Here is a 24,563-nt window from a genome sequence, read left to right on the forward strand (position 1 = left end):
GTCATTAAGAAAAAAAAACATCTGGGGTGGAAGAACGACATATAGAAGGGGACAGAGCGAGCATTAATATTTTGCTACCTTTGAGGACTTGAATGGATGGAGTTGATAGTTGGTATAGCACATCACATTTAAACTTTCACATCTGCACATCACTTTGTTCCGATTTTACTATTTATAGTGGTTACGCGTGGAACCATGCTCCAAAATCCGTGTCCAAGAGACAGAGATGGAGATAAAAATCCCTGCATATCAAAGCTTAGGTTCTGCTAACATCACGATAACGAAACAACCGTAAAACAGCTTCCAGGTGCAAAGACCAAAAGATTGTGTCAAATTACTTTGCACAAGATATACTGCAACAGGAAAATAAACAATACAAATTGACTGACACAAACATTTGAATAACTATTACTGCTGAAAATCATGGTCGGAGTGCATCATCATTTTCAAGGTTTTAAGCAATGCTATATTTAACTGATTGATCATCCAAAATGCAACACTAGGCTTGATTACAGGGGAGAGAGTAACAACCACAGCAATACATCTTCGTTTGAGAGAGTAACAACCACATGCTTGTTTGACTATTGCATACATATCACGTGTTATTCATGATTACAGGAGATCGCATAGAAATGCAAATATCCACAGCTTAAGCACCAGAGTTGAATGAAGTAGTACTGAAAAATATTGAAGGGCAAGAGAAGAGGATGGAACCTTGAAACGAAACATCAATCAGTGGCTCGGTACAAATAGCAGTAACACTAACAAAGTACGGTTCTGAGTATTTTGTCCGAACTAATAATACCCATTGTTAGTTATGCGAACAACACATACAGATGATGTTAGTAGTACAACATATGGTAATGGAAGATAACAGAGATAAAACGAATAACGTGATAGCAACATTAAGGGTAGCCCAAAAGTATAAGCTCAGACCTGGTGAGGTGATCATCTGACTGTTACGAGGTACACACATTTACATGGAGGATTTCGGAAACATAAAGCTAGCAGAGTGAACTAAAAGCAGCATGGATCATATGTAAAGCAAGAATGAGTTGAATCAGAAATTAAATAGGAGGAGAGGAAGGAACTAAGACATAACCGCCAGCATCTCCGCAGCTCCTCTGTCTTCAGCTTGAATAGTCACTGATTTTTGTTGTTGCTCCGAGAGTAGCGAGCTCATCTGGTATAATGTTATTAGTGGAACAAGTGGTTGTGGCTTTCGGAACCGCGTCGCCTCCACTGATTCTCACCATTGTTATTCCTACACATGCAAAAGCATTCCTCAGCGCAGACTTCGCAGCTGCTGCGTCGCGTCCATTGAGCCTCTCTCTGAAGTGGTCAAACTGCATTGGACTAACTTCTGTGAAGCCAGGTGGCAGGTGCTTGATGCCAGCGGGCAGGCACGCACTGCTGCCTTGTTGCCATCCCTTTATACTGAACCGCAGCTCGCCTGGGCACGGCTCCTGCTTCAAAGGCCAGCAGCAGCTTAGGACAAGAGAACTTCAGGTGCTTGAGTGTTTGGAACGCTGTGCCGCTGCCGGTGATGATGACCCTTTCTTCTGGGCATTTTTCGATCTGCAACTCGAGGTGGATAAGAGAGGCCAACCGTGCAAGAATATCGACATCACCATCGTCCTTGGAAGAGACCACCTTCTCAACCCTAAGAACCAACCTGTAGAGGTCGCTCAGTTGAGATATTCACTTGGGGATCCTTGGAAAAACACAACCAAACAGATCAAGCTTCTGAAGACGGCGAGGTGGAGGGGACAGTGTGCTCCAGCCAACCAGCGGCGTCGAAGAAAGATTCTGCAGGACAAGACTCTTTAGGTTGCTGGAATGTGAAAGCCTTTCAAGGGAAGAACGCAAGGCATCCATACGATTCTCTGCTTCCTCCAAGGTCTCTGTCCTTGACCAATAGAGATCAAGATCTCTCATGTTGTTCAACTCACCAAGGCACTTGACATTGTCTATCGAGTTTTCCGATACATCAAACCCATGTAGAGTGCGCAGTGACTTCAAGCTGCCAATCCCATCAGGCAACAAAGTACATTTTGGGACGGCCAAATGTGACAACCGGGGCAAACCAACGATATCTGGTGGAATGCTCACCAGCGGTGACCACTGTAAATCAAAAGTCTCCAACTGCCTTAGCTCCCCGATTTGACTAGGTAGCTGCAAACTTGTATTGTAATCACAGGCAATCTTTACATATCTTAGTAGAAACAACCCACATATACCAGTAAGATCCAGCCTTCCACTTTTTGGATATTCAAGGTGTAGAACTCGAACATACTTGAACCCCAGTAAACTAGGCCAGAAAACGGTTCTGAAAACTGCGACTGAGCGAGCTTTTGATAGTGACTCGCTGGTTATTGCCGGCATCACATCGCGTTCTTCACCGCCGTTGCAGAGTGATATTCGACGGATCTGCTTGTTCATCCCTGTCACAATTTGTTGGTGATCCATTACAGTAATAAAATTCTCTTCTGTGCTTTTGGATCTGATAAGATCAAGCATTACATCATGTACTCTGCACGACAACACCTCATCATTACAGTCCTCCACAGGCTGGATCATGCTCCTGTTGATGAGATCGCTGAAGTAGCTCCCTGCAACATCCTCTGCATCTAGCCCATTGATTGAACTCACGAAACCTTCAGCCATCCATTGCCTCGACAAATCATTCTTCATTATCTCGTAATCCTCTAGATACATACCAAGATAAAGCAGGCATGTCTTTAGATGGTGAGGAAGATTTCTGTAGCTAAGGTCCAGTATTTGTTTCATTTCTTCTAGAGTAGGATTGCCTTCAAACATGGATCCCAAGGAATTCCTTACATATTCCCACATTGGCTTTGATTGACCTGCTAGAAGGCTTGATATACTGATAATGGCAAGTGGCAAACCACCGCATCTTTTCAAAATGTCTGTCGAAAACTCCGCATATATGACAGGGCAAGGTTCTCCAAAACCAAATACTCTACTAAAAAATAGTCTTCTTGACTCCTGGTCATCCAATGATTTCATCTTATAAACATACTCTTTGCTATTAGAGCAACAAGTAGCAGCAACAGAGTAAATCCTTGTAGTTGTTAGCACTCTACTGCCATGACTGTTTTCTGGAAAAGCGCATCTAATAACCTTCCATGCAAGCGAATCCCATAAATCATCAATTATGATTAAGTACCTGCGAATAAAATCACAGACAGTAAAAAGTTTAGTTAATATTAAAATTGGAAGCAATGCTTATATAAGAACATCTCCTGCAAGGTTGATTGCATTTTTCTTAAAACATGGTAAATTTTATCAGTCATTGAATGGAATCCAACCATCCAGACAGCCTACTCAGCTCATACATTTTAAAAAACAGAGAACAAAAAAAATCAATGAAATATAAATAAAAAACTAAAGAAAGAGTGAACCCTACTCAAGACATCAACAAAAATACCAAAAAAATGAGCATTACATAGTCAATGCAATAATTGCATATGTATTAATAAATGTGCAATTTTAGTAAAAACACTTACTATAACTAAGTCGGCTTGCACTTAAGGAAACATGATATGTTTTAGCCCTGTTTCATCTATATCTATCTGAAACATAAGTGCAAAATTACAGAATGTGCACGCCTCTTCTCACAATTAGAGACAAAAAATGTGTCCTCTAAAAAGCATGGCCACTAGAGTGCAAAAAAAGCTAGGGCCTCTTTAGAATACGAAAAAAGTTAGTGTTGGGGATATCACTACTGCGCGTAAACCGGCCTATCTGGGCCGGGTTAACTTCGTCAGTAGTTAAGTATGTTAAAGCCCAAGAAGGCAGATGAGGGCTCAAGGCCCATAGTCGGTTCAAGGCCTGTAGCCGTAAACCGGCGTTGGTATTTAACTTGTATTGTAAGTTAGGAATAAGTAGAGACCAAACCGGACACATCTATGAACCGGTATTGGGACTCTGTGAACCGACGGGCGTCACCCGTGTATATAAGGGGACGACCCGGCGGCGGTTCAAGGACAACAGACAACAACTCGAGACATAGACGAAGCTTGTTTGCTCCCTGGTCATCGAAACCCCATCAATTCCATCACAACTAGACGTAGGCTTTTACCTTCATCGAAGGGGCCGAACTAGTATAAACTCTCTTGCTTCCCTGTGTCCGCTTTAACCCCTTCAAGCTAACCCGTCGCGATGGCTCCACGACTAAGTCCTTTCTCTAGGACATCTGCCGTGACAAAACCACGACAGTTGGCGCCCACCGTGGGGCTATCGCACGATGGTTTCAAGTTCTTGGAGGGCCGCTTTGAAGGACTCGAGGGCTACGCCGTAGGCCGGATGACTAAGAGTCGTCGCGGCAAGCTTTACATCGACAATGCAGGCTGGGGCCCCGAGGCCGGCTCAGTTGAGTACGGGTACCGGGTCCCCTTTGGTGGCATACACGTTTTCATCGGCAAGATCGGAGAACCGGGCCCTGAGCCGGATATCTGCACCGACCTCGTCAAAACGGCTCAGCGTGCGCGATCTGCCCGGGTTAAACCGGCCATGAAGCGTGCCTTCGTGGGAGTCATCTATGGAGGAGGTCATGAGGATGGATCGGGATCTGGCGGCGAGACCGTCATTTACTCCGGCGATGAGTCATCAACCGGAGAAACCGAATCTCTATATCAGCTACAAGATGGCCGGATTGGGGGCTGTTCCGACAGCGACAGTATTCCGGACCCCTCTGATCTGCCCAACCGAGTTGGAATATTTATGGCCGGCACACAAGCAGCGCTTCATTCTTCGACCGCTGCGGCAACAACCTCCGGTTCAGCAGCGGCGACGGCTGCCGGGGCAGGAGGCCCTGTGCGCCCGCCGGCTCAAGTTCTATCAGAGCTATTTGATGCATTGGCTGTGCTTATGGCGGAAGCTAATCCGGCGGATCAGGACGTCCACAACGCGGAGATTGCAAAGGTAAGGGAACAGATCACCCAGGCCAAGGCGGACCTGGCAGCTGAGGATACCAGGATGGCCACAGAGCGGGCCGCTCTAGACGCACAAGCCTACAGGCTCATGTTGGACCAGAACGCGTCGCATGAAGTCATGAGGAGGAAATACCGATCCCGTTTGCCTCCGGTTTTCGAGCCAGAGACCTTTTCAACACCCCGGGAGCAGGAACCAGTAATCCGCTGAAATGAAACCGGGCGGAAGCTCCTGGGACCGGTGCGCCGGTTCAGCCTCGTCGGATGGATCCGCCTCATCAAAACACCGTTATACCTCAGGCTGTTTCAACACCTCCGGGTCACTACTCCAACCCAATGGACAATCTCGTCGCCGCAAGCGATAGAGACGCGACGGGTCAAGGAGCTTCTTAGGACAGCTTTGGACCAACAGGAAGCATACTCGTACAGCCGCGACCGGATCCACTCGACCCCTCGCCCAAGCCGGAGCTATAGCAGGCGTATGGAGGAACCGACAGTGTCAAGTAATGAACGACGTGGAGCACCCCGCGGCAACAACCCGGCGGGTGGTGCTGATAATGCTTAGGAAGTGGTGGACCGGGCCCGAGCACGCAGGGAGGCCGAGTTAGCCGCACAATATCAGGCTCGGCAGCTTACGCCGGTTCGTCCAACTATTTCGGAAGAACCCGGTGTTACGTCTAGCTCTTTGGGGGTGCCTTGCCTTGTCCCCGCTTTACGCAATGTGCGCCTACCCAAGGATTTCAAGGGCCCGCGCAAGGTACCAAACTATACGGCGGATCAACCCCCAGAGACATGGGTGGAGAGCTATGAGATGGCCATGGAGATGCAGGATGTGGATGATGCGGCATGTGCGAAATACTTCACCATGATGCTTGAAGGAACGGCCCGCACTTGGTTAAAAAGCTTACCGGCCAATTCTATCAGTTCATGGGCCCAATTACGAGTCCGGTTTATCAATAATTTCAAGGATACATGTAAGCAGCCCATGTCGATAGTAGACTTATCTGCCTGTGTCCAGGAGGAAGGAGAATCGACGACTCATTGGGTGCGCCGGGTCTCACAAGTGTTGCATTCATCAGACCGCATCAACGCTGACACCGCAGTCTTAACCCTAGAAGGCAACTGCCGGTTTGGGCCCCTAAAGCTGAAGTTGGGACGGATGAAGCGCCATTGCACTGACATGGGGACCCTCATGGCTGCTTTGGTAAAGTATGCTGATTCTGATAGTACCAAGGATCCCGAATCTGATGATGACAAGGCAGGGAAGGGAAAGAGGAACATCAACTCCAAAGGTCAGTAGCATCACTGGGCAGGCAATGGTGGTGGAGGCAAGCGTAAAGCGGATGGTAACATGGACTTTGTGGCTAATACCAGCGCGCAGGACAATGGCCAGCGACGCAAGGGTAAACCGAAAAATCGCAGTGGGGCACCCAACCCTAACCCAGATCGCCTAAATTATCTACTGAGCCAGCCCTGTCCAAGACATGGGACGAAGGAGGTGCCAGCAAACCACCTTTGGAAGGATTGCTTTATTATGCAGGAGTTCAAGAATTCTAATGCTTTCCGGTATGATCACGGCTCCGGCGGTGGCTCAGGATCCGGGCCGGGTTACGGTGGAGGAAATTCCGGTTCAGGATTTAATGGTAATCCGGCCGGACATAATAATCAAAATAATCAGAACAACCAGGGTGGTTATAACCAGCAGCAGCAACAGTCAGGTTACCAGAGCAACCCAAAGCAGTTGAATAGTGGGCAGTACCATGTCTTCACCACTAGCTTGGACAAGCGAGACCGGAAGGTTCAGAGGCGGGCAGTCAACTCTGTTGAACCGGCCGTGCCCCGTTATCTACGCTGGTCTGAACAGCCAATCATATGGAGCAGAGAGGATCACCCTCCCCAGGTTGATAATCCGGGTCAGTTGGCTCTGGTGGTGGCACCTTAGGTGGGAGGTTACAAGTTCACCAAAGTGCTCATGGATGGAGGGAGCAGCATTAATATCTTATACTATGAGACCTTCCGTCGTATGGGACTAACAGATAAAAATCTCAAACCGTCTAATACGGTGTTCCACGGTGTAGTACCTGGCAAGTCAGCATATCCTGTTGGTAAGATAGCTCTGGAAGTGGCCTTTGGAGATGATCATGATTCCAGGTCGGAGACATTGACGTTTGAAGTGGTGAAAATCCAAAGTCCATATCACGCCCTGTTTGGGCGACCGGCCTACGCCAAGTTTATGGCACGGCCCTGTTATGTGTATTTGCAGCTCAAGATGCCAGGTTACAAGGGGACAATAACGGTTCACGGAAGCCATAAAATCGCTTTGGAGTGCGAGGAAGGAGATGCGGCTTACGCAGAGTCGGTTAGTGCCACCGAGGAGCTGAAGTATTATAAGGACAGTGTTGATCCGGCGGACATGACTCCATTAAAAAAGCCAACAACGGAGCATGATCCGACCCTGAAGTTCAAATCGACAGCAGAAACTAAGCTTGTTGACTTCGTACCTGGCGATTCGTCCAAGTAGTTCAGCATCAGTGCCAACCTGGATCCGAAATAGGAAAGCGCGCTCATCAAGTTCATCCGTGAGAATCGGGACATTTTTGCATGGAAGCCCTCTGACATGCCAGGTGTACCGAGGCAACTCACTGAGCACACCCTTAATGTGGATCCTAAATACAAACCGGTGAAACAGTTCCTCCGCCGGTTTAACGAAGAAAGACGCAAGGCGATTGGAGAAGAGGTAGCCAGGCTCTTAGCAGCTGGTTTTATTGTTGAAGTTTTTCACCCTGAGTGGCTTGTCAATCCGGTGCTAGTCCTTAAGAAAAACGGCACCTGGCGCATGTGTGTGGATTACACAGATCTTAATAAGGCTTGTCCAGCAGATCATTTTGCCCTCCCCCGTATTGATCAAATCATTGATGCTACGGCGGGTTGTGAGCGTTTAAGTTTTTTGGATGCATATTCTGGCTATCATCAGATCAAAATGGCAGTTAAGGACCAGGAGAAGACGGTATTCATAACTCCCTTTGGAGCCTTCTGCTATGTGTCTATGCCCTTTGGGCTCAAAAGTGCCCAGGCAACTTATCAACGGTGTGTACAAAATTGTCTTCACAAGCAGCAGATTGGCCATAATGTACATACTTACGTGGATGATATCGTGGTTAAGTCCAGGGAGAAGGAGACTCTGGTTGACGATTTGAAGGAAACCTTTGATAACCTAAGAACGTACAAGATGATGTTTAATCCGGACAAGTGTGTCTTTGGTGTACCGGCGGGCAAGTTATTGGGTTTTCTGGTGTCCAACAGGGGAATTGAGGCTAATCCGGAGAAGATCACAACCATCACCTCCCTGGCTAAACCGAAGTGTATCAATGATGTTCAACGCCTGGCAGGCCGGATTGCCGCGTTAAGCCGGTTTATCAGCCGCCTTGGTGAGAAGGCAATCCCTTTGTATCAGATATTGAAGAAGACGGATCAGTTCGTCTGGAGTTCTGCTGCTGATGAAGCATTTGAGGACTTAAAGCGGCAATTGGCCAATCCGCCTGTGCTCGCCGCTCCCATTGACAAAGAGCCGTTACTGCTATATGTTGCTGCTAATGCTCGTGCGGTCAGCGTGGCTATTGTGGTGGAGCGAAAGGAGGCAGGTAAGGAGCATCCGGTTCAACGTCTGGTCTATTATATCAGCGAGGTACTCATTGAGTCCAAGCAAAGGTATCCGCATTGGCAGAAGCTGGTGTACGGAGTTTTTATGGCAAGCCGGAAGTTTAAGCAATACTTCCAAGGGCACCCAATTACGGTGATCAGTTCTGCTCCTTTGGGGGATATCATCCAGAACCGGGAAGCGACTGGCCGGATTGCCAAATGGGCTATAGAACTTGGGCCGCACGGATTGAAGTATGTGCCTCGGACGGCGGTGAAGTCTCAAGAACTGGTTGATTTCATCAATGATTGAACGGAAATGCAAGCACCTGAGGAAAAGCCGGATCACACATATTGGACCATCCATTTTGACGGATCCAGGCAATTGGAAGGCTCGGGGGCTGGAGTCGTATTAACTTCCCTACGAGGTGATAAGTTTTGTTACGTTCTCCGCTTAATGTTTCCTTGTACTAACAATGCAGCTGAGTATGAAGCCTTGCTCCATGGTCTCCGGATGGCTAAGGAGATGAACCTAAGTCGAGTTAAGTGCTTCGGTGACTCGGACCTCGTGGCTCAACAAGTGTCTGGCACTTGGGACTCCAAGGACCCACTCATGGCAGCATATCGTCGTGAGGTGGATATTGTTGCAGGTCATTTTAAAGGCTATCAGGTGGACCACGTGGACCGACGGAAGAATGAAGCGGCGGACGCTTTAAGCCGGCTAGGCTCTCAGCGCAAACCGGTCCCGCCTAATGTTTTTTTGGATGTGCTGCATAACCCGTCGGTCAAGCTCCCTGGTGAAGCGGATTTGGCTATTCCTGATCCGGAGGCTCAATTGATGGCAGCTCTTCATGTCATTCCGGATTGGACGCTTCCTTACCTGGCGTACATGAACCGGAGCAAGTTACCAGAGGATGAGATTCTGGCCCGACAGATAGTCCGGCGGTCCAAGTCCATGACTATTGTCAATGGCGAGTTGCATCATTGCAGTATATCAGGGGCGTTTCAACGCTGTGTGTCTCCTGAAGAAGGCTGTGAAATTTTGCATGAGATCCACGAAGGAGATTGTGGTCACCACGCCGGTTCAAAATCTTTGGTAGCTAAAGCATTTCGCCATGGCTTCTATTGGTTAACTGCTCATGCTGATGCGGAGGATCTGGTCAGATGATGTGACGGTTGCCAAAAGTTTTCAAGACGTGCTCATGTGCCGGCTCAAGAATTGAGAATGATTCCAATTACTTGGCCGTTTGCGACTTCGGAGTTGGATATGGTTGGGCCTTTCAAAAGGTCCAAAGATAAGAAGACCCACCTCCTGGTGGCGGTTGACAAGTTCACAAAGTGGGTGGAGGCAGAACCGGTTAGCAAGTGTGATGCGGCCACGGCGGTTCAGTTTATCAAAAAAGTGATTTTTCGGTTTAGCTTTCCACACAGTATCATCACAGATAATGGTACCAATTTGTCTAAGGGTGTCATGAAGGAGTTCTACGAACGGGAGCACATCCGGCTTGACGTCTCATCAGTGGCACACCCACAGTCCAATGATCAAGCAGAAAGGGCTAATCAAGAGATTTTGAGAGGCATCAAGCCCCGGCTTATGGTTCCTTTGCAGAGAACACCAGGTTGTTGGGTAGAAGAATTACCATCTGTATTATGGAGCATCAATACCACACCCAACAGATCAACAGGATACACACCATTCTTCATGGTCTATGGAGCGGAGGCGGTTCTCCCCAGTGATATACGTCATGATTCACCTCGTGTGACGGCTTATGTTGAAGCGGACAACGAGACAGCACGGCAAGATGCTTTGGACCGGTTGGATGAAGAGCGTGACATAGCAGCTGCTCGCTCAGCGATTTACCAACAGGATCTTCGTTGTTATCACAGTCGCCGAGTTAAAACCAGAACCTTTCAAGAAGAAGATTTGGTGCTTCGGCTCATCCAAGACCAGACTGATATGCATAAGCTATCCCCACCTTGGGAGGGACCTTTTGTGGTCAGCAAGAATCTGCACAACGGGTCATACTATCTGATCGATATTCGAGAGCATAAAGACTCACGTACATCAGAGGAAGAGACCAACAGGCCGTGGAACATAGCTCATCTTCGGCCTTACTATACCTGAGCCATTGGCTCCACTTATGTACATATTACGATGATGTATATATTATGATTAAATATAATAAACCGGAACCTCAGCTAAAGCGGGGTATCTGTTCTTTTACATCATGTGTGGTTACACGGAGTTGTTCTAAAGCGGCCTCCGGTTTACCCCTTGAGTTAGCTTTTCAAAAGCATCATGTTATATCACTTGGGGGCTTGGTCGTGTCCGAACCAATGCAATACCTCTTGATAGGCGAGAGCCACCAGATCACTTGGGGACTTGGTCACGTCTGAACCAGTCATGCCTCTTGATCGGCCTAAGGCCACAGAATCATTTGGGGGCTTGGTCGAACCCGAACCATTGCCATGCCACTTGATCGGCATAAATGCCACGGTTTCATTTGGGGACCTGGCTGACTTGAACCATAGCTACACCTATCGGGAGCTTGGTCGTGTCCGACCATGGTAACGCCATCTGATCAGCTCAAATAAGCCTCCTTTTGCAAACGGTTTTGTCATTGTCTTTGCTTCACATTTTTCTTTGAAAGATTTTTCTTTCTTTTTATTGCGTTTTTTAAACCGACAAAGTTTTAAGCCGGTTCAAACTGTCAATTAACGGAACACGGTCCATTTTAATCCGGAGACTATTTGCTCGGTTTGATTTTTTTTGTTAACATCCTATTACGAAGTAACACGATGTTTATTATAACCCGGCACGATTTACATGGTAAACCGGCATCATATATATACAGGAGCTGCTATCTCCTCCAACAGTGTGAGTTTATAAAACTCTGCTTCAAGATTGGCCAAGCCAACTTCACGTCCAACGATGGCAGATATTATGTATCTCAAAATTTGGTCATATACTTAAATTTTTTGGATGTTTTGATTTCATGTATGTAGACATTATATTCCGCCTGACGGTACAACCGTGGTGGCACTTTAAGATTTTTATTGTAGAAAGTACTTTGGAAAGTTCATCACCCAAAGGAAGAGCAAGTTGCAGTAATTATGCACGAAGGCATATCAGCATCAAAAGTATCAGCTAGCCTATTACAAGGCAACACGGTGCCCACAATAAGATCATTGTTTTTCGCAAGGGAGAAGCAGTTTTAAACCGGCTTCCGGTTCAAGCTTGGTCACCAGCCCGGCCTGATGGTTGTGGGTCATCCCGCGCCGCTTCAGCTTCAGTTTCTCTACCCAGCGGCTGGAAATCAACAGTTGTCCAGTCGATTCCCATTAATGCTTGAAAGACAGCTTCATCATGGATCAGCAACGACGGGTCAATATCGGGAGCGTAAGTATGCTTACGGATTGGAGGGATAAGATTTTCCGCTTCATGAATTGGTGCAGCTACTCGCTTGTTTTGATTGTCATATTGGGCTTGATAATGAGACAAGTCTGCTTCTTCAGCCAATTGACAAGTTAGCGGACGCACCTCCCGGTTTATTGCTCGCAGATCCGCTTCACTAAACTCTGACCCGTCTTCCTTAAGCTGGGATAGCCCTGAGCCGCTTTAATAGGGTCAAAATCCGGCACCCAAGCTTTTGCCCGGATTAAGGCATTGATCGCACCGGTTCGAGCAGCAGATTTCTTCAGCTCTTCAACCCGGGCAGGAAGCACCGACAGTTTCATCAGAGTGTCCTGAATCAAAGTGGGCGCCGGCTTGTTGTGGGATGCAGTACAGATGATTCGTTGTGCACCAGTGTACAGTTGTTCGATCAACGTGTAGGCGGCTTTCAATTTCTTCTGCACATCTGACCCCAAGTGACCAATGTGTGTCCCTGAAATATCACCAAGGGTTAACAAACCGGTAGCTCTGTAAGACGGCAGAATCAATTCAAAAATCAAACCGGCTTACCAAAGATAGCAGCGGTCATGGCATGCACGTGCCGCTTTATGCTGGTCAGTTCATCCACCACCGGTTTTAGTGCAGCCTCGGCGTCTTCTGCTCGTTTGATTAAAGCGGATTTTTCAGTAGCCCAATCCGCCCGCTCCTTCTTGAAATCCTTCTTAAGCTGTTCCATGACGCTTAAGGCGCTGATCAACTCCTCTTTTGCTTTTGAGGTTTCGGTCTGTTGGGACTTCAGATTTTCTTGGAGATCGGCGATTTGGGTCTCTTTTGTCTTCAACTCAGCCTGCATACAGACAGTTATATGATTCAGCAAGCAGTGCAAGAATTGAAGCACCAACCACATAACAAGTTATGCACTTGGTGCTTGGGGGCTAATGCCTATTTGATCGTCATCTTTCAATTGATTACAAAGTCCCAAGCTCAATACAAGTATTCAACTTGGCACTTGGGGGCTAATGGCTATTTGTTCAAATAAGTTCTGATGCGGAGATATTAATTACTTAAGTCCCGGTTTAACTACACTAAGTTGAACCGGCCCTTGGGGGCTACATCAGCGAATTTCGAGGCATTAAGATTTATATTAGTAAGTCCCGGTTTGAAAGAAGATTACAAACCGGCCCTTGAGGGCTAGGAGAGTTAGCAAGAATTGAAGCATACAAGCAGAAAAGAGCATATGGAAGTTACCTCATATTTATCTTTCATCATGTTAACCAGACCGACTTCATAGTCACGACTGGTATACAGCCGGTTCAGATAGCCGGAATGGATGTCTTGGGCGTTCAGAGCAGCGTAAGTCGCCAGATCAACATTCCACTTGCCTTTACCAAAGGCAGCAAATTCTTCCTTGGCAGTATGTTTAGACAAAGCGACAGGATTGCCTGGCTCTGTGCGACCAATGCCAGTAATGACAACCTCATCATCCTTGGCATCACCGGTTTGAACTGGGGCCGTTGGCTTATTAGTATGCTTTATTGGATTGGTGGATTTCTCAATCCGGATGGGGCTTGTGGGCTGGTTGACAGGACTTGAGGTATCAATAGGCCTCTCTTCAACAATAAGATCGTCATCTCGCTGCGGTGGATCATTGGGTATGTCTTCAGGAATAGCTGCTTCAAGATCTGGTGTTTTACCCGGTTCAGGGACGGCATCCTCCTCGGCCGCTTTATCCAGGCGAGCTTTTTTGCTCGGCCTAGGCTTGGCCCTGAAAGGAATAACAAAGTCAAATATAGCATATGTTCCAAGGTGATGTACCGGACATATTAAGATAAGTATGGCTTACCCAAGCACCGTTTTGAGCGGTGGCAGCTGAATAGCCGATGACTCGCTAGAGGATGAGTGGGAAGTAACCTGATAATCAGAGTCAGATGGATTAAGAGGTTGAAGAAAACAACCCGCTTTAGGACAAGCACCGACAAGCAAATTAGAGACCTCTGAACGGCGTTTCTGAATCGGACTGTTCGGTAAACCGGTGGAGGTAACTACCTGGCCGCTGTGCCGGGTTGTGCGGCGAGCTTCGTGCTGTTGGGTCTTCATAAGAAATTTGGGATCCAAGTAAGCAAGAGGATGAGAAAATTTAACTTTCCGGTTTGCCTGACGGATTTTTAGTGAAGGCAAAGGTTCTGAATCGGAAGAGAGAATAATTACCTCTGCAGCATCAGCATGGCTGGCTTCGACATCATCCTGACAAATATCACCATCAATAAAATGCATGAAAAATAAGCCAAGTGAGTCAAGCCCTACCTCAAGGTCCGGATTATCCACATCATCATCAGGGGCCGGATTAGAGGATGCAGTGGTTCTTTTCCTGTGGGCAGTCTTCTTCACAACTTTAGTCTTTTGCCGGGTTGATCTTTCCGGTTTGTCTGGTTTTTCTGGTTTCTCCTGCGACAGTTTCTTGCTCCAAAACGGATCATTGCCCTGGTTACACAGACACTGATATTAAACAATGACCAGGTATATCAATAACAGGTTCAGCAAAAAGAAAAATCAAACTCTTACAGCTGGCGGTTTGTTGGTGGCACAGAAGGGAAGCAGGCCGGTTTGTTTTAGCACAGATGTGTTCCGGTTCATTCAGCATCTTGTTCACAGCCTCTGTGATTTCTTCGTCGGTGAGCTGGATGTTAGCATGTCGCAGTGGGTCATCAACACTACCAGTATACTCGCACATCAAACCGGAGCGCTGACTAAGGGGTAGTATGCTCCATGATATCCAACAGCGAGCGAGATCAACCCCTGTTAAACCATTGGCCATAAAGGCTCTGAGCTTGGACAGTTGAGGAGCGTATTTGCTTCTCTTCTTGGCAGTCAACCTTTGCGGAAAGGGGTGTGTATTGCTAAGACGCTCCGGACAAAAGCCAGGCAAAGGATTTTCACCAGCAGGGGAGGTGTCTTTGCAATAGAATCATGTTTGATTCCACTCTTTGGGGTGGCTATGCAGTTTGGCATGAGGGTATGTGACCTCTTTCCTTTTCTGAATCGCTACACCGCCCAATTCCATATTGGGACCATCAGAAAACTCAGTACGGCGGTTTAGATGGAAACAGTCTCTGAACAACTCCACTGTGGGCTCCTCTTGAAAGAACGCCTCATAGAGCACTTGGAAGTGACACATGTTTGTAACAGAGTTGGGACCAGTGTCTTGTGGGTGGAGTTGAAAATCGGCTAAAACGTCCCGGTAAAATTTAGAACCGGGCGGTTTAAAGCCCCGGGCTAAGTGATCTACGAAAACGATGACCTCTCCTTCTTGAGGTGTGGGAGGGCATTCTTTGCCAGGAGCCCTCCAATGGATGGTATCTTTGCTGCCTAAGGCGCCGATCAGGACTAAATCGTCCAGTTGAGCCTCTGTGACGCGAGAAGGAACCCAGTTGCACTCATATACTTGCTTGGCCATGATGAAATCTACAAGGTAGGTGATCCCGGCTCAAAAATGCATTGATTAAGGTACATTGGTATGTGCAATGTTAAACCAGACACAGATCTATCTAAACCGGAGTTTTATGAAGCAACAACATCTGGCGGTTCAACAAGGGGACTAATGGTATATACCGGTTTGGCAATTTTTTCTACAAAGTTAAACCGCCTGGTCTAAACATTGAAGCAGATGAGTAAGTTTACAGAAACAGATTTCATAAGACTTCTCTACAGCGAAGGATCTAAAGCAAGTTCAGAAAATAAGAAAAATATTCAAGGTTCAAAAAAGAACAGTACTGAATCAATGGGCAGAGATACATATAGATCTATGGTCTTGAGGCATGAAACTGAAAGCGGATGCTAAAAACTACCACTACACAGAGTAAGGATTCACAGATGCATCTAGGAGTTATCGTATGAACACAAAACAGGCGATGAACACTAGAAGAACATGAAACCCTAGAGCGGATCTGTGTTGAAAAGAATAGAAGACTTACTGGAGATGAGAAAGACGCGGAAGGTTGCCGCGGTGCTCTGGTGCGCCCAGGTTGATGCAGCGGCCAAGGTTGATGCAGAGGTTGACGGTGGCGACGGAGCTCTGAAGCTGGGCGACACGAGGAAGACGAAGCACAAGGGCACGGAGGGGAAAAAGAAATGACCCTTCGGTCCTATTTATAAAGCAAGGGACAGGAGTCAGGCGCGAAAATCAAGGGACCGTGGGTTTGGAAACGAAGATGTCGCCTTAATTGTCGCAGACCTATTAAGGTCCTTTATAATAGGTGACGTCACGCCGGTTTACAACGACCAGAGAAGATGACATCACGGCGGTTCAACAAACTACAAGAAGATATTGAAGATGAAGATTTTTGCTAAAGGATTGACATGAACATGTTCAAATCAATCTGGAGCCTAATGTTGGAGATATCACTACTGGGCGTAAACCGGCCTATCTGGGCCGGGTTAACTTCGTCAGTAGTTAAGTATGTTAAAGCCCAAGAAGGCAGATGAGGGCTCAAGGCCCATAGTCGGTTCAAGGCATGTAGCCATAAACCGGCGTTGGTATTTAACTTGTATTGTAAGTTAGGAATAAGTAGAGACCAAACCGGACACATCTATGAACCGGTATTGGGACTCTGTGAACCGACGGGCGTCACCCGTGTATATAAGGGGACGACCCGGCGGCGGTTCAAGGACAACAGACAACAACTCGAGACATAGGCGAAGCTTGTTTGCTCCCTGGTCATCGAAACCCCATCAATTCCATCACAACTAGACGTAGGCTTTTACCTTCATCGAAGGGGCCGAACTAGTATAAACTCTCTTGCTTCCCTGTGTCCGCTTTAACCCCTTCAAGCTAACCCGTCGCGATGGCTCTACGACTAAGTCCTTTTTCTAGGACATCTGCCGTGACAAAATCACGACAGTTAGGATTGAGATACCATGACTTGCCAAATCCTACAATAAATCAGAATACAGAAATTTGCAAACATGGCTCTTTGGATGCTCCACAGGAATTTGAATAGAGATAAGGTCCATGCAAGACAGAAAGGAAAATTCCCATGAGGTAACTTCTTGCTACAAATCCTATGGAATTAGAGTGTCAGGGCAGATATCATTCCTTTGATCCAAAGGACCTGTATATAAAAAATTCCAATGCATTGGGATCCTACAAAATTCATATGAAAGTTCTTCAATCCAAAGGGACCATAAATAAATCACACATCGGCACCACATTGCTTTGAGTCCTTTGTGATGAGTTTATAAAAAGATAACAGGTACATGACAGTTCGACAGTATATGTAACTTGTTGTGGTAAGTTCTATTTTTTTGAAGCAAAGTGTTGAGCTCAATGAAGGACTCAATGGATGAAATAAACATGAAAGGGAACAAAGTAAAGTATAAAAATGTAGATTCTCACCAGCAAAAGCTAACAAGAAATCAACTTGATACACATTCAGTCAAAGACATGACTGTAATGACTGTGTAAAGCCAAATGCTTATCAGGTATCACAGATCAATGTCTTAGCCAGATAGATTATTTTGGATGGCAATTTCTGTGCCAACCGTTCCAACATGATTGCGTACCAAGCTGCGGTACGGGGAGTGATTAGAGATGGTGCTTGTGTATTTTTTATGTACGACACACACATGATAGTAGCGCTTGGATAACCAAAAGCCTTACCATCCCGAACTGGAGCAAAGCTGACCACTGAATGGGCCTACAGAAAGGTGATAATCAAAAGCCTTACCATCACTTTGTACTAAATCAGCCACAACTAATATGGAATGGACGGAGTAATAATCAAGTATGTGTTGCTGTGCTGCATCATGCAGCACTGTGGCCCTAAATTCTTTTAAAACAATGTGGCCCCTGTTATTTGCAATCTATAACATATTAGTAGCAAAAAAAAAGAAGAATATTGGACATAGAACTCCAAAACCCATGCAGACCTGAACCAAATTACTGAATAACCATTTACAGAAAGTTAAGTGAATGAGCAAATGTTAGGACCTCACCTAGCTAGTAACTCCATTCATGATGCCAACAACTTGTCATGCTTGTAAAGATTTTCTCTAATAATAAACTAAGCTACTATGCTAAGGTTGTTTCAAAAGTGGCTAATCTGGAGAGTTCTGACCCTAGGCCCACCAAAAGAAACTCCTCAAAGTTCTCACCAATGTCCAACAAATTCAATTTCATTTTCTTAAAAGTGTATGGTGTGACCGAGAGGGTGAAATTCCAAATACCAACGGTTTATGAAATGAGAACTTCATTTCCATGTGACACCCAAACAGAGAAAATATAAATGCAATTGGATAGGTTTCAGTTCCATGTGACAGCAAACAGTAAAAAGGACTTGAAACATTTAGCAAAAAAATATAATCAAATGCTAGTAGAGAAGGATTTAAATCCAGCCAATCAAAGCGGTTCAATTCTTAGGAGCCAATGATGGTGTTTTTAGTCGTATTTAGTAACAACAAATTAGTAATAAACACAAACAAGAACAGTTACCTCTTATTCGATAGATATTCCCTGATACCGGTGATCATATCATCCAACTTGCCCATTTGAGAAGAGTGCTGCCCCGCAAGTTTCAATAGCAAATTACTGAGAAGGTTCGGCATATCTGGTTTCTGAGACACCGACACAAATGCGTGACAATCAAATTGTCCTTGAAGCTTACGGTACACTTCATTTGCAAGTGTGGTTTTTCCAAGACCAGCAAATCCCACAATAGAAGCCACCCTCAGCTCTTTCCCTTCAACCATCAACATCTTCACAAGCTCTTCTCTTGGAGCATCGATGCCCACAAGACCAGCTGCCTCTGCATAGATGGCAATCACTCTTGGATCGACGGCGACAATGCCGGATGATGGAGCGTACTCATCAATTTTGTACCTCGTGCGCCGGTCATGCACTTCACTTACACGAGTCTCGATCCTACGGATCATGTTGGCCATCTGATGGCGCACCCTCAGCTTCTTCAGGCGTTCGGCAGTCTTCTTCAGAAAGCCGGTGGTTGCGCATTTTTGTCCGAGGTCACGCATGAAATCGTCAACGCAGTCTTCAATGTCGTATGACATCTCCCTGACTTGGTCCCTCCACTCCCTGGCCTGAACGTCAAGCTCGTCCATGCCTGCGAGCTTCACAAGCAGAGCACTCATGCTACTGAACTCGTCCAGAAGGGACGCCACCTTGTTCCGGACGCCTTTGATCTTGCGGTACTCATCCCCCATCAGCGTGGCGAGCTTCCCGAGGAGGGAGTTCATCACGCCGGTGGAAACGCTCGCCATGGTCACCGCCATCTCTTCGCTCCCAGTGCGCCGCCGCACTTACTTCGATGCGTCTGTGTGGGTGGGGGGTGAGGGTCAGATCGCCGTGCTTGCGGGTGGAGAGCCGTGGGGTTAGAAGTGGCGGCGGCGCAGATCGACGATTGAGGCTGGATCCTTAAGAAGGTGAGGTGAGCTCAACCGAGTTAGTTCAACCGCCTAGTGGCTCCATTGCAGGGTGGGGGTGGGGGATGAGAAGGAATCATGGAGCAGATGGATGACTTGTGCTGAAACCTGAAGGAGGCGAGGTGAGCTCGCCGGAGTTGACCGGGATGGTCGCTCCGTTGCAGCGTGGGGCGGGGGAGCGAGGAGGGATTGCAGAGCAGATCGACGACCGAGGCTCAAGGATGCGAGCTCGCCGGACGTCACCAGATTAGTGGCTCCGCTCTGTTGCAGACTGGCCCGCGCTAGCGACCAGGATGGGGAGTTGGGCGGAATATCAGGAAAAGAATTTATATGAGACCAGGTCTCACGTGAGACCCATTCTGATGGATGACACGTGGCATTTACAAATCATAAAGCATCCCTCACCCCTCACTTAAAATCAGGGAAAGAGAGATTAGATGCTTTGTGATTTGTGAATGCCACGTGTCATTCATCAGGACGGGTCTCACCTGCTAATCGTGAGACCTGGTCTCATATAAAAATTTTCCGGAATATCAGCTGAACTGGAACACGAGATGTTAATGTGAACGGTCCTCGGAGGATCTCTAGCGGATCCTGCGAAAACTGGCCTGCTCTTAAAATCTCGGTAGTAGAATTTCCGTTTTTTCAGCATAAATAGATCCGCTAAGTGAAGGCCGACCTAAATTTTGGACACCGATAAGTGCCACACGTGTGGACGTTAGGAGGTCTGCCCACACATTTTGTGTGGTGTATAAGAGGAACACCCACACACCTACGTGTGGGCAAAACAAGTAATGCACACCCATCTTTTTTTCCCTCCCGATCCCTCTCACACGCGTGCGTGTGGGCAAAATAGATAACGCCCACACGCCCCGTACGTCAGGTCTCGTACCTCATGGTCCCGCACGCCCGCGTGACAGTCACCGCGCGTCCCGCAGTTGCCATGGTCCAGACACTCATCCATGTTCGTTTAACTGTAGTTGCCATGTCGCTGAACTTTGGTTGCCATGTCAGACAACTACAGTTACCATGGTTGCTCAACTGCAGTTGCCATGTATGGTCTGGTCTACTGCAGTTGCCATGATTTTAAAATTTTAGGAGTTGCCACCCACTAATACTAGGCAGTTGCCGTGTAGCACTAAAAAAGGCATGGCAAAAAAAACATGTTCGGGTAAAAGAGAGAGTTGCCGTGTGCTCACAAGCACGCTAGGGCAGTTGACATGTAAAGAGAAAGGGTTGCCATCTGCTTATGTGCACGCTAGGGCAGTTCTCATGTACCATGCAAAAACACATGACAACTCGGGTAAAAGAGAGTTGCCGTTTGCTTACAAGCAAAGCTAGGGCAGTTGTCATGTACCCTGCAGAAACACATGGCAACTGCCAACTTTGGGTGTGGGCGAGGAGACGGGCGTGTGAGCGAAGTGATAAACGCCCACTGCGTGCGTGAAAACTGGTGTGTGGGCGAATTGCTAAACGCCCACACACCAGCCCCCCGTGTGGTGAAAAAGGACGTGTGGGCGACCGGATGAATGCCCACACACTAGCTTAGTCCTACGTGGCACATAAAAACTGCTAGAACGCGCCAAGATTCATGCATAATTGGTTGGACGAGGATCCATGCGTGTGGGCGAGTTGCCAGACGCCCATACGTGTGGGCGTTAGTGTTTTCGTAAATTTTTGATAGACAGCCTGCAAATCCTTCCTTCTACCCATGTATGTACGGGGTCGGCCGGGTTTTAGGGTTAGCAAACCCTATCACCTCTGTCGCAATCCGCCCGCGTCGCCGCTATACCTCCCCAACTCCAACGACAAATCACGCCGCTTCTCCTCCTTTTTTTCTTCTTCATGATGACCGATGGTGCTGACAGGCGTGACGGGCGTGGCGGGTCACCTCCACACAATCTCCCACGGCACGACGCGGAGTCCGGCAGCTCCAGCCAACCCGCCGTCTAGCCATGATGCTCGAAGCAAGCACACGACCACACCGACTCTCCCGGAGTGGCGGGTGGATCCCTTGGGCCGACTTCCACAAGCTTCACGACCAACTCTTTCCGCATTTCCAAAGTTGTCGGGAGGCTGATGTGGAGCTCGTCGCCACGGAGAAGGCTTTGGCGGTTGGAGAAGAAGGCATCGCTGACCGTCTTGCCGCCATCAAGGAGGAGGACGACCTCGCCAACGCGATTTGCAAGTCCGAGGTGAAGTTCTACCTTGGCGTCGACGAGTGACCTTCGACTTTATGTTTAGTTTGTAGGGCAAAGATGTTTAATTTTCTATGTATGCACTATGGTTGTGATGAACTATTTGCTAGCACGAAGATGTATTTAAATTTGCAGTACGAGATTTACATGATTTGTTCGGCCGGGGCCTTTGCGTTCCCTCAAAATCATTTTTCTGGGAGACCCTAAAACTATTTTGTAGTACAGGATTATAGCAAATATACTAGAGATGCTTAGAGTATCTCCAATAATTTTCTTATCTCTAAATTAACCGTTGTTTACAAGAAGTTAAGGGCAAAAAATCTCTCCAACTGTTCCAGTAAACTGGCCTTAATTTTAGAGGATCCAGTAAAATAGGTCTTTTCTCATCGCAGGTTTACGGGAAGATCACCTTCCCGTATTGGTGGGCTGAAATTTCACCAACTTCCACCCCGCGCCCCTGCTCTACCACCGCCACCACCCATTGTCGCCGCGACTGGTGCCTGCCTGCCGCCGGTGTCGGTGTCAAAACCGGCGGATCTCGGGTAGGGGGTCCCGAACTATGCGTCTAAGGTCGATGGTAACGGGAGACAGGGGACACGATGTTTACCCAGGTTCGGGCCCTCTCTATGGAGGTAATACCCTACGTCCTACTTGATTGATATTGATGAATACGAATAGTACAAGAGTTGATCTACCTCGAGATCGTAATGGCTAAACCCTAGAGGTGTAGCTTGTATGGCTAAGGTAATGAGTATTCGGCCTATCTACGGACCTAGCCCTCCGGTTTATATAGACATGGGAGGGATCTAGGGTTACACAAGGTCGGTTACAGAGAAAGGAATCTACATAGTTGGCCGTCAAGCTTGCCTTCCACGCCAGGGAAAGTCCCATCCGGACACGGGTGCAGTCTTCGGTCTTCATATCTTCACAGCCCATCAGTCCGACCCATGGCTAACAGGCCGGACGCCCGAGGACCCCTTAATTCAGGACTCCCTTAGTAGCCCCCGAACCAATCTTCAATGACGAGGTGTTCGGCACATAGATTATCTTTGACACTGCAAGTCGGGTTCCTCCACTGATGACTTCCGAGTAGTGTGCTCGGCCTTCTGTGCATCAACAACTTCAGTTTCCACGTGTCGAGCGAATGCGAGAGGTCAGGGTATTTTTTGCATATACCACCCCGACCGTACCACAAAGGTGCTTATTTAAAGAGAATAGATCTCAGATCCATTCCACACCCCGCGAAAAATCCTCAGAGCTTGTTGAGAAGACCCACTCCAACATGGCTAGCGCTCCCAGCTCTTCCTCTCATCCCCATGACTCCAAAAGAGGGTGATTGGGGGAGATGTTCCGTATCCCATAGTCAGCTGGCGAAACTGCAAACACGTGGCTTTCTTTCCCCCGCGAACTTGGTCCCCGTGCGAGCAGGGATGACGTCCTTCAAGGGCGGGGCTTAAACGGACAACTTCCCTAATCCGTCCAGGGGAGAACAAGTATGCTTCGTCCCCTTCTTGTTAAGAGGTGTCGGATTTCTGATCTATCCCTTCCTCTGAGGTCTGCTGGAGTATTACAGCCTCCAACTGCACAGTCTCACTCCCGCCTCTATCCTTCATATTGCGGATTATGTCGCTCTATGCGAGCTATTCCTGGGATGCGAGGCCCATTTTGATTTATGGAGAAGACGGGTCAATTTTTGAAGTGGGAGGATCCGAAGTGTGGCGCATCGTCGGGACCGGATACCTGTCCGGCACGCCGAAGAAAGCTCCCGAAGAGTGGCCTTCCGAATGGTTCTACATCGACAACGTCGCTCTACCCGACCCCGTGCGCATGGGCCTCCCCAAGTTTTCAAATGCTCCGCTGAAGAAACGCCATAGCTGGCATCCTCGGAGCCTCGAGGAAGAGGATAGTGCAGAGATCAGCCTGCTGCTAGGCAAGATTAAGACGCTTGCCCAGTCTGGATTGTCAATAGTCGAGGTAATGGCGATCTCTATAACGCGCGGGGTCCAGCCACTCTAATACAGAGGGCTGCCCATGTGGCATTATAATGGGGAAGACGATGCCTCACGCTATGGTCGGAAGGGCCCGAAGACCCCCGCCGTCCTGGCCAAAATACTGGCCGAGCTGTATAAAGGGGAGAAGAAGGAGTTCACCCGTCTCCAATATCGAGATGGATTTTCCATGTATAATCCTCCCAGCTGGGTAAGCTTCAGCTCCACTATTTTACTCCTGTCCCTGAATCATTCTTGACAGGCAGTATCTTATCCGCTTATAACAGGAATGGCAAAAGGCTGTCGAGGGGATCCATGACCCTGCCCCTCAGCCGGAGAATCGCAACCGGGATCTTGACCCCGGATATGAGGAAGATCCGGACATATTTGTGGAGCTCGAGGATGGAATATTCTATCAGATGAGCTATGACGGTACAGATGTACCCATCATCGCCGATTACCCCGGCCTCCTTCCTGCTTCACATGTAAGTAATCCGGAGATACCTTGTCCAAGAGAGTTTTCTCATTTCCCCTTACCCACCGCACTGTCATGTGCTCAAAAGGGGAAGCGTTCGGCGCGCCACGCTGCCCCGGGGGCATCTCCGAAGAGAGCGTCCCCCACACCAGGCAAGCCTTCGAAGAGGAAGGCAAACGAAGATACGGATGAGCCTTCATCAAAGAGGTATGAATTTGCAAATATGCACCTTGGCAGTCACATCCAACTGTGAGCTTTCCGTTTACCCTGTATCAGGAAAAAGCTGTGCCGGACTATATCCGGGGGTTCGGCAGGTCATAGTTCCCGCAGCCAGGATCCAGATCCTGCCGTGAAGACGGGGGCTGATGCGGGGGTGACGCCGGACTGTCCTCCAGCCGAGGATTCGGATGATGTATCCGTCACCAGCTCGGAAGTGGAGAGTGCCATGAATCATCGGTGCCGCAGGGCCGTTTTACAAGACCTTGG

At 47.8% G+C, this 24,563-nt stretch overlaps 1 protein-coding gene across 11 annotated transcripts; it reads right to left on the minus strand.

Annotated features, from left to right (window-relative positions):
• Nucleotides 1-880: 880 nt before the first annotated feature.
• Nucleotides 881-19,700, minus strand: LOC125530029 (disease resistance protein RGA5-like). 11 transcript variants are annotated; one of them, XM_087546467.1, is made up of 10 exons: nt 18,473-19,700; nt 17,642-17,678; nt 15,957-16,127; nt 14,290-14,466; nt 14,194-14,229; nt 14,032-14,076; nt 13,829-13,896; nt 13,234-13,750; nt 12,556-12,832; nt 3,197-12,478 (listed from the first exon to the last, which is right to left on the minus strand). In XM_087546467.1, the coding sequence occupies exons 1-10, from the start codon at nt 19,264-19,266 to the stop codon at nt 12,141-12,143; spliced, it is 2,460 nt and encodes an 819-aa protein (XP_087402593.1). In that variant the 5' UTR covers nt 19,267-19,700; the 3' UTR covers nt 3,197-12,140. The 11 variants fall into 11 exon arrangements, with proteins under 11 accessions (XP_087402594.1, XP_087402596.1, XP_087402593.1 ...); XM_087546464.1 differs by having other exon boundaries at nt 13,829-14,076; XM_087546466.1 differs by having other exon boundaries at nt 14,194-14,466.
• Nucleotides 19,701-24,563: the final 4,863 nt, after the last annotated feature.

This window comes from Triticum urartu, chromosome 3A (genome assembly GCF_056163025.1).
Source record: "Triticum urartu cultivar PI428250 chromosome 3A, HENAU_Tu73, whole genome shotgun sequence".
Taxonomy (NCBI): Eukaryota; Viridiplantae; Streptophyta; class Magnoliopsida; order Poales; family Poaceae; genus Triticum; species Triticum urartu.

Excerpts from the sequence above, each read along its gene's own strand:
- LOC125530029 (XM_087546459.1), bottom strand. The coding sequence starts at position 19,266 with ATGGCGGTGACCATGGCGAGCGTTTCCACCGGCGTGATGAACTCCCTC. Across the intron at positions 17,679-18,472 it reads GAATATCTATCGAATAAGAG|GCCCATTCAGTGGTCAGCTT; the intron begins GTAACTGTTCTT and ends ACCTTTCTGTAG. Across the intron at positions 12,833-13,233 it reads TGATGAAAGATAAATATGAG|GCTGAGTTGAAGACAAAAGA; the intron begins GTAACTTCCATA and ends GTCTGTATGCAG.